At 34.0% G+C, this 18,664-nt stretch overlaps 2 protein-coding genes across 7 annotated transcripts in view; both read left to right on the top strand.

Annotated features, from left to right (window-relative positions):
* The window catches only part of kmr (pleckstrin homology domain-containing family A member kramer), an 89,996-nt gene extending 87,904 nt beyond the window's left edge, over positions 1 to 2,092 (top strand). For all 5 annotated transcript variants that reach the window (XR_003656860.1, XM_028320840.1, XM_028320841.1 and 2 more), the window contains one exon: positions 50 to 2,092. Coding sequence is in view for 4 of the 5 variants with exons in the window: in XM_028320840.1 (XP_028176641.1) it covers positions 50 to 156 (107 nt within the window). In the remaining variant the exon portion in view is untranslated. The remainder of the gene's footprint in view (positions 1 to 49) is intronic.
* An 11,426-nt stretch (positions 2,093 to 13,518) lies between these two features.
* The window catches only part of Cht5 (chitinase), a 35,338-nt gene continuing 30,192 nt past the window's right edge, over positions 13,519 to 18,664 (top strand). For both annotated transcript variants that reach the window (XM_028320832.1, XM_028320833.1), the window contains exon 1: positions 13,519 to 13,584. The gene's annotated coding sequence lies outside the window, so the exon portion shown is untranslated. The remainder of the gene's footprint in view (positions 13,585 to 18,664) is intronic.

The following is an 18,664-nucleotide window of genomic DNA, read 5'->3' on the forward strand; positions in this document are numbered from 1 at the left end:
GTCCAATGTTTTTCTGTAATATAAACATGAAAATGTTTTCCTCGAACAGTGAAAGCGTTAGAAGAGCTGCCACAAAACACTAATGATGACTTGGACGACCGGTCACCAGACGTCGAACTACCAATTTACCAACAAAGAGACAATTTCTTCACTTAGAATATACGTGATTACTCTTGAATAATAACCACACTTATATGGAAAATACTTGACAATGCATTTGTAATAATGGAAAAATATCAGAGGCAACAAGTAATTACCCAAGAAACGCCTCAAGGTACACATTATATTTATCAAATGCAGCTATATCACCTTAAAAGGACCTATTTTTATCATTAAGAGCTTTGCGTGGTCCTGGTCCTATAATGAATATTTGTACGTAACTTGATATTAGATATTCATCGACTGATGATAACTGAATTTATTCTTTGGCAATTATTAGTACCCTAACGATTTTACGTGATCTAGTGGTCACTCTTTGAATGTGTAATCAAATTCTATGGGCTTTAATATATTGTAAGCGAAAGTAGTATGTTCAATTACTAGAATAAAACTGTATTTGTAGGCTACTCAAAATGTTTATCTCAGTAGGGTACAATCTTGTAAGTAAAGGATACGGCTTTAGCGCAAAGGCCCGTATTTCAAAACGGCGCTCAAAATTGAATTCAAACTCAAGCTCATGTAGGTACATGAAATTCTGTCTGTATGTCTCATAATATTAAAATTCAAACAATCAAAGGTTTAAATCACTCATTGAGATTGAGTATAGTTTTGAGTGTCATTTCGGAACACGAATCAAATGTAACGATCTCGACTGATTTTGAAAATGATTCCCCAACTGAAACTAAGATTAATGTTCAAAATGAAACATCTTTTTCATTCACCAGATATAGTGATGTAATTTTGAATTCGAAACTAAATCGATATCGTGAGCTGGCACGAACAAATCTGAAAGTTCAATTATTTTGTTCTTCCATTAACGCTTTCTGTGACAGTGAATTGCTATAGCAGTCACAACAATTAAACTTCTATTGTGTCTGGGTTACTGTCCTTGAAAGTGTTAATCTGATTTTTTACCTTTAACACAGTTATTATTATTTAATTATGTAAACAAATCAAACTTCCTCTGAATCTTCCGCTAACAGTCGAACCAAACAATTTGTTAAATCGAATGACTGAACTTCTGATTTGCAGTATGAATCCGCAAGTTGGAATTATTTGATTTATGTAACTTTGTTGAGTTGATTATTGAACGCATTGGATTGTATTTGAATTTAAGGGTCCGCTGACCCTTAAAACTTGGTCAAAGTCGTAACATAGCAACCTTGAAGTGTCTTAATCTTTCCCCAAATAATGAAATTAGTAAATCATTATTACTTCTTTTCAAGAAAGTAACTAATTTGTATAAAAGCAAAATGAAATTCTCTGTGGAGCTGAAAAATAAATGAAAATGGTTTTTTCCCTTTTGAAATATTTAAATGAGCACAAAATTGAATTAGGACCATCTTTGGATTTAAAAAAGTATACTCAAGCTTAAAAATATGCGCTTTTGTTATAAAAGTGTGTGTATATTTTTGAGTACAAGTCCTAAAAGTCTTTCCCAGTTACTCGAATTAAGAACTTTGAAAAGTAAATTATAGGATTATGAAAATTGACTTTGTGCAGAGTGCCCGAGTGTATTTTCTTTACTTAGCTCATGTTTAGAGATATTTTAGTAAATTTTGACGTAACTTAGCTATTGTTGAAATGTTATTTGGACTGGTATGGTACTCTAGCTTTGCACATATCCTGTAACGCCATATCTATCTAATGTTAAATACTGCATAGTGACTTATCGGTTTATTTTTATAATCTTTGCTCAATTTTAAAAACATTCCCTCGAGTATTTTTTTTATTCTTTATATCTGTTTCATTACATTAAGTTTTAGGCCAGTTAAATGTTCAAAGTAGAGAAAAATGAAAGTAATTGTACTAAAAGTCTTCTATGTAAAGGGCCTTCAATTGTTACTTTAGATTTAAGTATATTTATAGAAAAATGTACTAATTAGCTCATATTTTAAGACGATGCCATGTTAATCAATTAAAACAATTATACCGTAGCTAAGCACATAATATAAAACAGAATGATTTTATTAATTAATTTTTACTTATATTAAGTTACAAAACAAATGATAATGCGTTTTAGTATTTTTCGTTTTATAATTTCTTGTGTTTTATTTGTAAATAGTTAATTAATTACAAAGATTTTTTTCATTTACGTCTTTTATTTAATAACTCCTTTTTAGAATCAAGAGCACATAGATAGTTGTCAATTGTAGACTACCTTATACATAGAATTTATTATGTATACCTTTCGTATTAAAATTGTATAACACTGTCTCTACACTAGGAAAAAATATTATGCCTAATTGATAATATAAAATACTATTATCTTGTTAAATACAATATTAAAATCTATTATTTTTTAATCAAAATCAAAACTTCTTAGAATTAAATAGCGTATGTTATTAAGTGCTTACCTTTAAAGACAGCTGAAAGTTTGTGTTAAAATGAAAAGGACTGTTTTTTTTTAAAGATTCAACATCACGATTGTCCCAAAACTTAGTAAATTGTTAAGTATCTACTCTGTTTTTTTTTGTAAATATAGCGCAACGATTATGTTAGCAACTTTTTTGTGATATTGCTATTACTAAAATCTGTGTTAGCACACTTGTATGTTACACAATACACTAAAATACATGGTGCGTAAGTAAGTATATTACATTACAATAGGTACATTACACATCCAACTACTGAAGAAGTCGGTTAAAAACATAAAAATCACAAAGTAAATTTTCATGAAAAACAATTAGGTTTTCGACGGTAAAAATACGATATTCGTTGTAAACACTTGAGTGGGTTTCTTGTTTTATTTGTAGGTACCTACATTAATAAAGTGTTATACTTACAAATAGTATATGATCATAGTCTATGATCTGAGGTTTTAAGGCATTATACTGTAATTTGAATTGACACAACTTACTAAAATAACTTACATTCTCTTATTCAATCGTCAAAATTCTCAAAGTGGTAAGGCAAAGAGGTCTCGCGGTAGGTATTGCTCATTTATAAAAGCAGGAGAACAGTGCATCATCTCAGGCAGGCTTGGAAGTATAAAATGAAGTCGCGTCAGTTGAAAGTTCTATCATCTTTAAAAAGTGTTCCTTAATTTTGAACTCAACTGTAACTTTTGTAACAATACTATAAAAAATAAGGGTCACTATATCAGTGACCCTTAATAAGCTAACTAACTCATTTGTGTAGATTATGTAGCACAAAGATTTTTACTAAATAATTAGAGGTGTTCAAAACACTAATTAAATAAGAATATAAAAAATAACTGACTACGTAATTGCTTGTTCACTGCTTTTCTTCATTAAAAAAATATAAACTGAAAATCTCAATCTCATGTGCAGTGTAGGTAAGTCCTAAATTCACAATTCAATAAAAAGCTAGATTATTTTGTAAAATAAGGTCAACAAATCAGAACTACACAACTGTGCATTTGTCAAAGTAAAATGTTTTCATAATTTGCATTGAAAAGTTATAAGGCCAAGAAAATTAATTAAAACAGTTCTAAAACTCTTAATTGAAATTAAGAAACCGATTGTTAGAAAGACGAAACACAAAATATTGACTTCGCTATACTCATGAGGGCGTTCATTAGAGTTTCGTATAACTTTTATTAGAAAAGAAACATGATATACTCTTACACACACAAATCAATCCCAACTAATATTACTTATAAATGCGAAAGTAACTCTGTCTGTCTGTCTGTCTGTTACGCTTTCCCGCTTAAACCTCGCAACCGATTTTGATGAAATTTGGCATAGAGATAGTTTGAGTCCCGGGAAAGAACATAGGATAGTTTTTATCCCGGTTTTTGAAACAGGGACGCGCGCGATAAAGTTTTTCTGTGACAGACAAAATTCCACGCGGGCGAAGCCGCGGGCGGAAAGCTAGTATGTTTATAAAAACATTTTCGTACACAGGTTTAATAGAATTAGGTAGGTACAATGAAAAGTAGGCGTCCATATACATATACCTAATCATTTAGGTACTTATTAATATTTACTTGTTTCTTAAACCATTAACTAAGTTAACTAAAAATTCAATTTTGCATTCGAATCTGCACCAATCGCGTATAGTAATTAAAGAATTCACTTTATCTATGTTTTTACGGTTTCGTATTTGATTTGAAATTTGTTTTGGTTCGTAGATTTCGAACTTACTAAACTGAGTTGTGCCTACAGGGAATATTGTCCGTACTGTTTTATATTATTAAATCCTATCCTTGTACATTTTAGTACGTATGTTGTTCACATCTGGAAATAAATGCTAAATCAAGTGTTTGTGTTTCTTTTCTTACAATACCTATCATGACTTCAAAAAGTTCAAATGAATCTCAATTTCGCACTCTACCTACACAGTCATCATCATCATCTCAGCCATAGGACGTCTACTGCTGAACATAGGCCTCCCCCGATGCTTTTCATGTTGTCCGGTTGGTAGCGGCCTGCGTCCAGCGCCTTCTACGATGTCGTCGGTCCATCTTGTGGAACCTACACAGTGTGAAAAAAATAAAAAGATTGTAGCACTGCCTACTCTACCTTCCTAACCCAGTTTATGTATTATAACGTATATTTGATTTTGTTTAGAAACTGTTCTGGCCATGGCACAAACCCTCAGTGTCTTTCACCATATAAATCTACAGTTAAGTGCTAAAAGGAGAATCAACAAAAAAAAGCAAGCTGGTAAGTTAACTGTAGGTACTTAATTTTATCGCACCTACCGCCATTGTCAGGGCCCTGTCATGACAGAGCTATCCACATGAATAAGAAACAATTGAGCTTATAAGTCGATAAGTACGACTCATAGCACGAGTGACACACACGATATTATTCAGCGACTGTCAATAAAATGGTGGTCATGCAATGTGTTGTTGTAACGGCGCCGGTTCACAGTTACTTTCGAGTATTGTTTAGAGGTAAGTAGGTACATAAAGTTAAAGAAAACTAAATAATATACAAAGTCTTAGTCTTCCAATAATAAGAGCTGAGGTATTATAGTATTCAGATCAACATCTTGGAATTTACATTGAAATAGGAATAAAAAATCTATCAAAAATCTATCATGAAAAAAATGAGTTTTTCTTATTTGATATTTCTACAGGAAAGGGTAAGAGACGTATTTTTTTTTTATGTGACAGGAGGCAAACTAGCAGACGGATCACCTGATGGAAGTGATTACCGTCGCCCATAGACACCCGCAGACCCAGGGGCGTTACAGGTGCGTTGCCGGCCTTTAAGGTGAAGATACCTACGCTCTCCTCTTGAAAGCTTGCAGGTCGTATCCGTCCGGAAACACCGCAGACGACAGTCCATTCCACAGTTTGGTTGTACGGGGCAGGAAGTTTCTAGAGAAACGTACTGTTGTAAATGTAAAGTTGTGTTACTTCAATAAAAAAAAGCACATCATGTAGCTGCCTAGCTATGATTCAGTCTATTGAATTGAAGAGATTTGTGGTCAACTAAGGAAAATAAACATTCCTTTTTACCTAGCCTCTACCTTTCCTCTTGACCTACCCAAACTACATTATGTCTTATGAACTTATGATGAATTACCTAATATGAGTAAAAAATTGAGCAGGTTTCGTTCGAACACTACGAGTATTTTCACTAAATTATGCGTCTGACTGTACCTTTGTGAAATAATACCTCCTAAACATGTTTAGTTGACTCTATAAACTGGAGATGCATTTTTTTATATCATTGTTTGTCTCCCTACTAAGTTTCCTAAATCATTTCAATAATCTTTATCTAAGATCTCAGACAATTTCAGCCTGTAAATCCATTTCCGATGTACCAAGGCTAGATACAGTTTTAATTCGGTAATTATATTCACCGCATGCCCGCAGTTTGTCTCCCGGAGGAGGCTCAAGTTCGCTGCGGTGATCTTGGCTCAACACTAACGGAAGTGTGCACGCGGTTTGAATAACAACTATAATTATTGCTTATAGATTTTGATGAAATTGGAGAATAGACTGATACACAGAATTTTAAGGGACTTGAGTCAAGTGCCCGTATCAGCATCTCAAAAATAATTACTATCAGGGTACGCAAAACTTAGATTTGAAATGTTTATTATTTAAATTACGACGAAGAACGATACAGCAAATAAAAAAAATGCACGTAAATCTTAGGACGTAGATGCTGACAGAGTCCAGGGATGAGTGGAAGTTGCTGCAATGATGTAAGAAAAGCTTTTAAATTATGAATGAGGGGAACGTAGCGTGGGCAGGCCTCCTACTAGGAGCAAGACTTTTCATTGTGGAAATCCTTAGAGTTCATTGTGGAAATGGAGGCCTTTGTCCAGCAGTGGACTTTATTTGGCTGAAACGAACGTTTCTAGTTTATCTAGTTTAGTCATGCCTAAGTAATGGGTAGAGTCTTAAAGAATAAAAATAACGCACTATAACTTGGAACCTTTTGGTCAATCTGCGCCTAAGGGTTGTTACGGTATGTAGGTATAACTTTGTTTATAACATTTTGTAATTACGAAGCTCGAAGGAGGTTTGATTGGCTCGAACCTTATATTCTCCACATATTATCATTAAAATTCACGTAGGTGTTTCTTCACATAAAAAGTTACAGCTCGTGCATTAAAAAGAATACGTACTCTTCGTATACGAGTAATACGAGTATGCTGGATTTATTTATTATTTATCCAATACAGAGTAACCGCAGCTATCACTCCGCTAATCTGAACGAGCTGCGGTTAAATCGACCCGCTTGTTTGAGCTAATTAATTAAACCTCATGTTTGTTTTTAAAACAAAAGTAAGTAGAGTGCACGGGTGAGTGGTTTAAAGGATTAGGATTAATAGTTTAGATGGTGTTTTTAAAGTACAACGTGGGTAATCCACTTTAATTTACATACATATTGTTGTATCCCACTTTTGGGACTATAGTGTGTAAAATACTAATTTTAAATTTAACTTATAAATAAGTAAAAATAGTCTATACAAATAAAGAAATTTTGACTTTGACTTTAACTTCCATTTAGGGGATCATCTTCATGTGTCCAACAGAGTAAACTCACGAAAATTACTTTGCCATTCATTGCAAAGACTAATGCCCGTTTTCACCATCAATCCCTAATTTTTAAGTGACTCATACGAAAACAAAATTCCTGTTATGTGATATCATAGGGGTCACTTAAAAATTAGGGATTGATGGTGAAAACGGTCTTAGCTCTATTGTCGCTCGATGATTGAAATTGTCTGCCTACGTAGCGTAGGTACCGTATCTACTACGAGTCAAGAAGTAAGTATTTTGGGCCCCAAAAATTATGTTAAACGATTGTGATTCAGTTACTGCGGAATGTTGATAAAAAATAAAACGAATTTGATTTCTATTTCACAAAATGAGATCATAATTGTAATTATTGCTTTATTGAGCCCGATGTTCTGACTAAATAACTTTGAGTACTTAAACCATTTTGTCATTAGGCCAATCTATCACAGGTCAATTACATTTTGAAAGTAGGTAAAGTGTCGAGAACTCATTTCAGATGCCTCTCTTGTTTACCAGACAGTTGTCAACAGCAGTATTTAGTTCATAATTACCATAACTGGGTTACGCTTCCAATCTCAAATCATTTCACAGTTCCATCTAAATAAAGTGAGTCACCTCAACAAGTCTTTGTGTCTATTGTGATCGATGAGATTTGTGCGCGTGCGCTTCAAGCGGAAACTTTGTTCTTTCTGCGCCATTTTGAGTCTTAATACCTTGAAATACGGAGTTTATAGTAAGATGACTTCTTCCTTCCGTTAGCTCGCGCCAACCGGTCTCAAATGTCAATAGATCTGGATCAATAGAATTTGAGATCAAAGACTTGCATTGCAACATTAGGATTCGGTTTGAACAATGGTGTGGAATGTGAATAATTTGATGGGTATCAATTTTATTTGACACGATTTTAATAAGGTGATGATACGTCTGCTGTGGTGAGGTGGTTTTTTAAAAGTGGTTAAGGAGTTGAATCTTTGAAAGAGAAGAAATCAACCCCAAAACATCTTAGGCAAGTTTTTAACAAGTCTACCCCAAGGGCGTCCCCATAACTGTTTCAAGTTTCAACCAGAGAAATGCGACCCCAGACCCTCTTAGGAAATCAAACCCAGTACCTTTTAGGCAGGAAGAAGTAACGAAAGTAAGAAATAAGTCTAATGCCCGTTTTCACCATCAATCCCTAATTTTTAAGTTACCCCTATGGTAACACATCATTAATTTTGTTTTCATAGGGGTCACTTAAAATTAGGGATTGATGGTGAAAACGGGCATAACTCTCCTTTAGACCACGGACAGAATAAACTTGTTTGCTTGTATGAGACGATTAATTATTATCAAAATGACGTGTTGTATTAAATATTTGACAGTTTGTATTATTCGTAAAATTCTAATTAAATGATTCATTTTATGATTAATATAACCTTAAAAAACAAATTCGTCAAATAATTGACCCACAAAAATATCAAAATAAAGTTATTCAGGTCGATGTTAAAATTTATCCCAATTCTCTTAATTCGTTTTTAACTATGTTTTAAGAATTGATTTTAATTTGATAAAACGTTTTGGTAATTTTCATAATATGTTTGTCGTTCGTTCGTTCGTTGTTTGTCGTTATGATGTCATCTTCTAATAACTAAAGGGTTACCTATCGACACTATCAGTAAAACTGTGGCAATTAAGTTACTACCAACTTAAGCCTAGTAGGTAGTAGATTAGGTTATTAATTAAACCAACTAAGTAAGTAGTTTGATAGCTATTTTTTGGAAGGATCCAATCGAGAAAGAGCGTTATTTTATTAAAATCAACAGTTGGATGAAGCGTCGTTCTTCTTAGATTGAAAAAATGCACACTACGCCTTCGTATCCAATCATGCGTATCTTAATGGCAAAATAAGGCAACATAAACCACTAATTCGTGTTACTTCCAAGACAGATCCTCGCAAAGCATGTTAACAATATACTTTGCACCATGGATGCTCTACAAAGTATGTTTGAATGTCAAGGGTTAAGGTAAACGTTTGAAATTCGGCCGCTTTTCGCCGGAGTGCGCCGGCGTGATAGGTGAAGCGCCCTCGGTTCTGACACAGCTAATAAACTACAACAGACAAAATGTACTTAGTTGTAGCAATGGTTTAAATGAGAATTCAGTAATTGGTTTGTATTGTACCATCTATGTTTTGGAATGTGACTTCTCAACTATGTAGTGTGACTTTTTCATATTGTAAGAATCATGCAGATACCTATACACATTATTTTATGGAAGACATCGTGTTTTAAAATGGCACTGAGTCCACCATGGTCCAATGTACTCGCGACGCCTCTAACCGTCAGAAATGGAAGTATATCGCCAGGAGAGCTACCCTCGGAGATAACATCACCCCACCATGTACCTCGTCAGCGCAACCACGACCACTCTGACAAGAGTGCCCGACTAAGAAGAAGAAGAAGAGTGTTTTAAAATACTTTTTTATTTTGTGAAAATACTCCTATGGAAACCCTATAATCAAATCACAGATTATGCTGCAGAACCTACCTTTACATAAACGATACCTTATGCATGTTATAGGACAAAATAGGAAATCATGCTAAAGAGAAAAAGTAGTATGGTAAACAGGGGTTCAAAGTTTCTAAAGATTATTCTCATTGTTTTTCTGCTGCCTAGATTGTTTATGGTTGCCAAATGCTCTGGGATTTTCCAAAACAATGCCCGAGTTTGTGCTTAGCCCGCATTTGGCAAGCGTGGATATCAGGTAATCCAAATTCCTATCATTGTCCAGATAGCTTGATTGATATAGATGGAGGTGTGTGCCTAGAGCCTAGGGTGCTATGCTACAGGATGATGTTCGTATCGTATCGTATCGTTTCAGCCAAATGATGTCCACTGCTGGACAAAGGCCTCCCCCAAGGTTTTCCACAATGAACGGTCCTGCGCTGCCCGCATCCAGGCTCTTCCCGCGACCTTTACCAGATCGTTGGTCCACCTAGTAGGAGGCCTGCCCACACATAGCTCGTAGAGACGATGGCCGTTGGGGCAGGAAAGTTCTCGAGTGGCGACCACGGGCTGGAAGACAGGATGATGTTATGTGTATATGTAATTAGAAAATGAAAAGAAAAAAGTAGTTGTTTAATTTCTAAAGTCTCGTAAGAATAAACAAGGTAGGTATATATTGAGGCTCTTTAGTCAACTCATCCTACTTCAAACTCATACCGTGGGATGAATTTACTCAAATTACTAAATCATTACAACTGATCCCACTTTAATTATTTGAAATTTAAGTAAGATAGAGTGCTGGTAGTATAGGTAGTAATGTTTGTAACTAGGTTTTTGTGCAGATTTTCTTTCATTCTCCATTGCTCAGAATATGAAGATTGAAGATCCCATTTTGTGTTAAGTGTGCATTCTTGGCAATTTTATTCATCGTGATAGTGATGAGTAATGTACTCCGCAGTATTTATTATACATACTTATACAAAGCATTCGAAAACATAGACCCAACCAGTTGTTATGACTAGTTTGCACACAAATTTGCATTGTGAATCCACATTAAAACAAGTTTCTAAAAATTAGAATTGAACACAGTTGACAATAATATCCTGAGTATTTTGCAAACAAAAGTCTTGTTTGCATGCCTATTGCCTAAGCTATAACTCTAGTATTAGAAAATATATTAAAGAAAGACTTGTTTAGCCTAGCGCAGACCACCGACTTCTAGTTGGCCGATAGTTGGACCCGATTTTAATTTGTATGAAGAATCGGCCGATACCAAATCGGTGTAATGTACTTTCATACATCTTCATACTGATTAACAGCCCGACCCAACTATAAACCAATTAAAAGTTGGTGGTCTGCGCCAAGGCGGACTTTTGTGTTTGTAGCAAGTCACAATTTTGCTAAAAAACACCTTGTATAATACCAGCCCATATGAAATGGTAAGTTATAATAATAATAAATTGGAAAGAGGTGCAGTAGAGAAAACAGAATGTGAACAATAATGAGCTAATATTACAACGATAGATCTGACAGTTTTGGGTTAGTCCCAACCACCCCGGTGATAAAAAAAGGAGGAGGTTATTTTACTGGCAAGATAATTAAAATAATATTTGTATTAAGTATCTTTATCAAATTGATGACAAAAACATGATGTATGAGATGATTATAATACATCGCTTAGCTGGTCATGGGACTCGTTTTTTGCTATTCGCGATTTCTCTGATATCTCCAAGAGTAGGTGAACATCGAAAGTCAGACTGGCCCTAGTATATATTTGTTTATCAACAACTTACTTGACTCATGTTGCTAATAGGAGAACTAGCAACTTTTCAAAGAGGGTTACGATTATGTAAAATAGTCATATATATTTTCTGCAAATAGGCTTTTTTTATAAAGGCGCTTTTACAGGTCCCAGTAAGTATTATTTGAACCCTGCCAATGCTACTTACCAGTGCTGAGAACCAGCAGCGCAAGAAACCAGTTATCATAAGACTCAAGATTGATGGATTGAAATCTAGTATTTTTCGTTTTCCTGAAGTTCGAAGAATTGATTTCATCAAAATCATTTAAAAAGTTTTTACGAGAAGTAACAAACATCCATCTGGTGGATACTTATTTAGGACTTTACTTTATGTGTTATAAATTACAGCTACTTTTCGAACTACCATTTCGGTACTTCCTACAAAGTATCCAGTAACGGTCGATCCTAAAAATATCTTTTACCGATATTTAATATTTTTATCTGCGGTCTTTAAACCTGGTCCTTAAAACAGGATTGCTGGCACTAAAAGCGATGTTCGTATAAAATTTAACAAGCCTCTTAAGGATTTTCAATTACCCGAATTCTGACATCGGGTCAGGCCGTAAGGAGATTAAAATGGATCGCAAGACATTCGCTATCGCAACGGGATAATTTTAACGCACTGATAAATTAAAGCCATGTTTTGGATACATTACTTGTTTTCGTAAAGTTTTTAACATTACATAAAAACAAATGAAACACGGTAGTAAGAATGAGGTAGGCATTTAATCTCTTCATTTTTTTTACTATTGTAAAGTTTAGAAAAGTGTTCATCGACATCAAGTGTGAAAATGAAGCTTATAAAATAGACTGAACTTTTATAGGAAGCAGTTTGAATTATTTTTAATTTTTGTTTTATCATTTTTTACAGCAGTTAGGTATATGATGAGTTATGATCATCATTATCCTTCTACCCACAGGGCGGTGGAGTTAATAAACTGTCAAATAGAGGCGATTCTATTTGCTCACAACATCTGGGCTTTTTAATAATTTATTAAAGGTTTTTAAATATTTTTAAAATAACTTGAAAAATATTTATATCGAGAGGCGACTCTTAAAGCCAGAATTTTTTTCATAATTTATTATAGGTTAGTTGCAGTTTAGTGCCGACATTACATTTCCATGGCTTATTACTTTTTTGTATGAATTAGGGAAACACCATATTTTATTGTGTTGCTTGGGCAGAACGTTGATTTTTATTTTAACTCCGAAAAAAGTCTTGACTTTTTATCGTAATTAATCGATACACATTACATTTGCGATTGGATAATGAGTGCCCAAGTGATATCTGGCGGTAATTTGGGCCGGATCCCTGCATACTGGTTTCCGGACCGTTGGTCGACCCGCTCCCATTGTTTGATACATTGCACTTTTCGTTTGTCTGATTGTGCACCATCATCGATCATGTACAGGCTGATGATTTTTTGTGATAGCTTAATATGATAAAGGCAATCTATTAATTAAATTACCTATATTTCCATACTAAAACTCAGAAAAATATCGTTTGAACAGATCAAGGAAATAGGCATAGACAGCAATCAGGCTATATTTTTGCCGTCGCAAAGCCGTCAATATAATTAGACAAGATGCCACAGTGTGCCGCTGTCTGTGGGTCTCGGGAGCATCAGCTGGGGCTTGCTTATGCGCTATACTTAGTAGACTTATTTTACAGCAAAGAACTTCAACTATCGTGCGTAACACAGATTACCACATTGATAATTATTTATAACAATAGATATGCAACAAACGTTATTATTGTAATAAGTAGGTAAATCATTGTAATCATTGCAGGACTTGATGTATTGCAGTAAAATTTTACAATTTAAATCAAGTATTCTGTTCAACGTAACAGAAGGTAGGTACTTTATTCCTAAGTGTTGGTAGTAGGGTGATTTAGGCTGTTGTTAGTTGTCATCAAAAAGTGCAATTAAAAATAGAATTTTCAGTATTTAAAAAATAGTATTCCATTCAATCAAAGAAAAAATAGCTTGAATATGATCCAATATTGTAAAGGAAAAAGTATTCAGTAACCCTACCAATTTGTATTCCACACAGCATGGGCGTAAAAAATCAAAGATAAATCACAAACAGGGAAAACGAAGCACCCTGTGCGTACCGGCGCGCGCGCATATAACGCGGTGCAACGGCGCCGGCGCACCAATCGCACGCAGCTACCCGCGCCAGACACGTGAGTACACATTTTTTTTGTATGCACGCGACTTTTGCCGGTTGACAGTGTTTGAAAATAAAGGTTTAAAAAAACAAGTGACATTTCTGATGAAAAAACGGTGATAGCAAAAATTAAAAGTAAAAAAATAATTGTCTTAATGTGAACTTGTAGCAATTGTGAATTTCAGTGACTTTCTAATTTTATAATTAATTTTGTGAAAATTATTTCGTAGCTCAACAAAGTTTTGGCTAATATTTTCAATAATTGACAAAATGTGTTATGTGATTTTCACGTCAAATTAACTGGTCATTCAGGTAATTTTAAGAAATTTTTTACAAGCAAGTCAATTTAAAATACTTAAAATTAAAATTCTAGACTTAAATTTTAATGTGTTATAAAATTTATTGATAGATCTAGTGTTGTCGTAAGGCCTAATTCACACGAGAGCTTTTTTAACGTCAGTTAAAAAAGCGTTCAAATAGAACATATGCATACCCAAGTACGTGTTCACACGTCGGCGCTTTTAAAACGCGACGCTTTTTTATCGAGCAGTGTTGCATTTTCAACGCAGAGCGTTGGGAATAGGCTTGGGTATGCATATTATGTTCTATTTGAATGCTTTTTTAACGGACGTTAAAAAAGCTCTCGTGTGAATTAGGCCTAAAGGAATGTTTTCTGTTAATTATTATAAAATAAAATAAATAATAATCAATCGTCATTAGAAATTAAAGAGTTGCTCCTCGCACATAAACAATAATCTATATATATAAAAGAAAGTCGTGTTAGTTACTTCGCTTATAACTCAAGAACGGCTGAACTGATTTAGCTGAAAATTGTCAGGGAGGTAGTTTAGAGCCAGGAGAAGGACATAGGATACTTTTTTTTCCCGTTCGAAACAAAAAAAAAGTCTGCTTATTTATTGCCATTAAGGCGGAACAAAGTTCGCCGGGTCAGCTAGTAAGAAATAAAATAAACGTTAGTGTTCGGCTACATAATAATTGTAATTATGCGATGTACTAATTTATTTATTGCGTTAATTAACAACATTTGTTTTAATAACTAACGATAAATTGTTTATAAAACAACGCTTTACAACGTACACACGAGTCGTAAAATTTGTAGTTTTATATTCTTACCGTTGAAAAAAACTACTTGTGTTTCAATTGGTTACAGGGAATACGCTTTTCCTTACCTATTAATCTTTTTGTAAAAAACTGAATACTGATTCTGTACTGTCAGGTGCGTAAGATTCATAAATATCCATGCGGATTAGTGATTATGACGACTGAAGCCCGTACTATTATGAAACAACGCTAGTACGAAGTTACCTGAAGAAATGTAAAACTCTACCATTCATAGACTTGATTCATATGCTTGAGCTTGAATTTAGTTTTGAGCGTATTATTACAAAAATTAAGCCTAAGTAGTGCTTATGTGTCTAACTATCAAGTAAGTATAAGTACATGTACTCTTGCTTGAAGCTGACACGTTAATGTTGATAATTGATAAATGTTTAATGATGCATTTCGGCAATGAAACGTTTTTTTTTACTAGTTTTTTGATTCGTTACTAATTGTCGCCTTTCTCGTTCTTTTAGATCTCTCCGTGAGACCGTTTTAAAGTTAAGATTAGTCCACTTTATCCATCCTCTTCAATGTAAATATATAGTGACAATACAGATCACAAAATACGCATATTATTATGATGTTCGGGTGTAGAGGTGTGTTGGCCCTACATTAGTGTTCAGTGCTTATTAATTGCATATTTGCATAGCATGCCTCATACACACGCTTCAATCACGATACTATAGGGAAACAAGTTCGTCATGAGCATGGGCACCTTAATTATGTGTTTAATAACGTAGACATCGGAAAGATGATACAGGATGAGTTAGTTTTAAAACTTTGATGGTTCATTTTTTCACCTGTATATTAAAGGTGGCTTTTCTACCGTAACGCTACACATAATATGGAGATAACTCAAACTTTGTTCCAGTTTTACTTGCTATAAATAATGCGCTGGATTACAGCACATGACATAAAGATGTCGGCAGGAACGTAATTTATACTGAATCTTAATCAAAATAAATTACGACATTTTTTTTTGTATTATTGACGCTTCAATGAGTTAATAACTTTTAGTGCTTTCACTAATAATCTAAAACAAAAACAAACGTAAAGCTGTGTGTTTATTTTCACTACGTGTGACGGATCGCTGAATTAAAATTCTTTGCGACCCATAGCTTTTAATTTTCTATTTTTTTAAGCAAGGATATTAAGTAGTTAAATATTGGGAACAGATCTTGTCTTGTTCAGATGACTTAACATCTAAAATGATATCCAGGAGTCCAAAGTGGCTCTTATTAATTTACAATCTATAGTTATACACTCAATCAATCTATAGTACAATCTATAGTAGTATAGTACAATCTATAGTATAGGTTTTTATCTGTTGAGTTATGAAGTGATGCAAAATCAGGCGGTGTTTTTACAATATACAATTTCGCTATCGCGGAAAAGTAGGGAATGTGTGAGTGGAGTGACACATTTCCTTTAGATGGACTGAAAACAGTAATATTCCTAGAATGAACTAGTGAAGTATTGTAATAGGTTGTTATCTTGATTATATCATTGCGATGTATGAGTCTTATCCGAGAATCTTTTGAAACTACTGTCTCCTAGATAATATCCTATAGTGAAAGTTAAATATTATTATCGTTTTTGCATAGTTTGTTGACTTTCGGTTTTCAAAACTAGTTTATGTATAAATACAATCTAATAAGCATAACTAGCATTTAAATTATAAAGAGTCTACCTAACTGGTTTTGATTTTATGTCTCGTGATATTTTAATCTTTTAAGTACATAGTAATTCTAGGAATGTAATGTACATACGTTATTCACCTGTATAAGTGGTACTATTAAAATATTGTCATAGTACTATGATAATAAGATAAAGTTAATTAATCTACGTCAATAATTATCAGTTGGTAAAGTATTCTAATTGAGTACCTACTTATGAATGGAAACGTAATTTTCACAGAATTTCCTTGGATGAAATATGAAGATAAGCTTTATCTAATACTCGTAATAATTTTACATTTTCCTGTATCGTAACAACGATTATCTTAAGCCTTCTTGTCAGTAATTTTATCGTCATCATCATCATCATCAGATCATTTAGTTTTCACTGCAGTAGGATAACCCCAATTTACCAGAAAGTTTAGGCCAGTAATTTATCACTGTTAAATTAATTTGGTAGAGCTAACTTGAACACGCTGTATATTCAAGCAAACAATTTATAACGGGAATGTCATTCCCAAATGCTTAGTTCTGGATGTTTATGTTTATTCGATTGTTTATATGGGATATAAACAATCGCCGCTGTATTGGATAACATTGAAAGTGATCCGGTACGTCACTCCAGTTCCGACTCACGCTTGGCTGGTTAATACAGTCAGATGCACAGGTATGTCTGTTATGATGATGAACGATGAATCTTATTGACTGGTAATAAAGATCAGTGTCTGTGAAAAGTAGATATTCTGTGCAGTTGCCTGTAAAATTGCGTGTTACGTTCATAGGTGCATAGGCCGTGTCATCTCAGAGAAAACTGGTGATTAGTGTAATTACTAATTAGCTCAATTAGTTGTCGATACGTTTGTTTTGTGTTATTTTAACTGTAAAGCAGTTAACGAAAAATTAAAAAATAATTGCCAGTTTTACGACAAAATAATTACAGGTGGTCATGATAATGGATAATTTATAACATGATTAATTTTGTTTAATTAGCTTTTGTTTTATATTGATTGTCCTATCACTGGATAAATTAAAAATCTAAATATAACAAACCCGTGAAGCCCTTAGTTATCTTATAAAAACTATACTGGACTCTATAGTTACTTAAAACAATAATAAAACTAGCATATTCCTGCAAAAGCTAACACATTTTTACATCATCATCATCAACAGCCCTTTACTTTACAGTCCACTGCTGGACTATGAGCCTCCTCCACTATAGTGGAGGGTTTTGCCATAATCCCCACGCTTGTCAGGCGGGTTGGAGATCGCAGTTTAAAAGATTGACATTTTTACATACTTGATGACTAACAAAGATATACAATCCCATTTTCCTGGCTTCGTGTGAGGCAGTCAATAGGCTTCCAGCCACTCCGGAGTCACCCGCGTTTAGCATGCGGCACGCGTGAGCCGCGCTTGCGCATGCTATGCGGTCATCAAGTATACTAGTTGTAACCGTGACACCGCCCGTCACGGCTCAGTGGTCACTAAACGCGATTAATTGAAAACATTATTGGTTATAATGTTTTTCATAAAGTTAAACACTTTTTGACGATCTGTTTTTAATAAATCGTGTAAAACTGAGAAAAGGTTTAGGTTTTTAAATTAATGTGGGATTAAGAGTCTTCTAAATCTAAATTTTTAAAATAACGTCTTGAAAAAAAAAAAGGTTTGATTTTGGTTAAATTGTGTGCATAGATGATTTGATTCATCTATGAAAGCGCATATGAATAAATTTTAACTGTTATTGTCATGTGGGAATAAAAAAAAACAAATTCTGTTCAAATTAGTAGGTACTCTACATTTTTGAAAATTTAGATATCTTCAGTTTTTTAACCGACTTCAATAAAAGGTGGAGCTTCTCAATTCGGTTGGTAGGTATTTTACGATGCTCAGTTTAGCTTCAAATTAAAATCATATTCACCAAGGTAGAGAACATCAAAAGAACAGACTGTATAAGTTACTCACATCAAACAAAACACAAAAATATTTAAGTATTGTTTATAACACACGCATGCACTCATCGGTAGTCTGCGCGCGCGCAGCCCTCGTGCTATTGACATTAGTTCGCGCTCGCGTATTTCGCAACGAACTATATCGGTGAACGAACGAGGCAATAAATGCTGCCGTTTGGGAAGAGAAATGCGGCTTAAACTGTTTTGAGAGGGTTTCACTAGTTTAAATACTACGATAGAGTAGTTTTTCTTTGTCTTTGAATTTTTTAAAAATAATTTTAATAAATTATACAGCCAATGTAGCTATTAAAGTAGCAAGATATTTATTATTGAATCTCTAACTAAG

Source organism: Ostrinia furnacalis, unplaced genomic scaffold (assembly GCF_004193835.3).
Source record: "Ostrinia furnacalis isolate ACB-3 unplaced genomic scaffold, ASM419383v2 OfSCF7454, whole genome shotgun sequence".
In the NCBI taxonomy this organism is placed as follows: domain Eukaryota; kingdom Metazoa; phylum Arthropoda; class Insecta; order Lepidoptera; family Crambidae; genus Ostrinia; species Ostrinia furnacalis.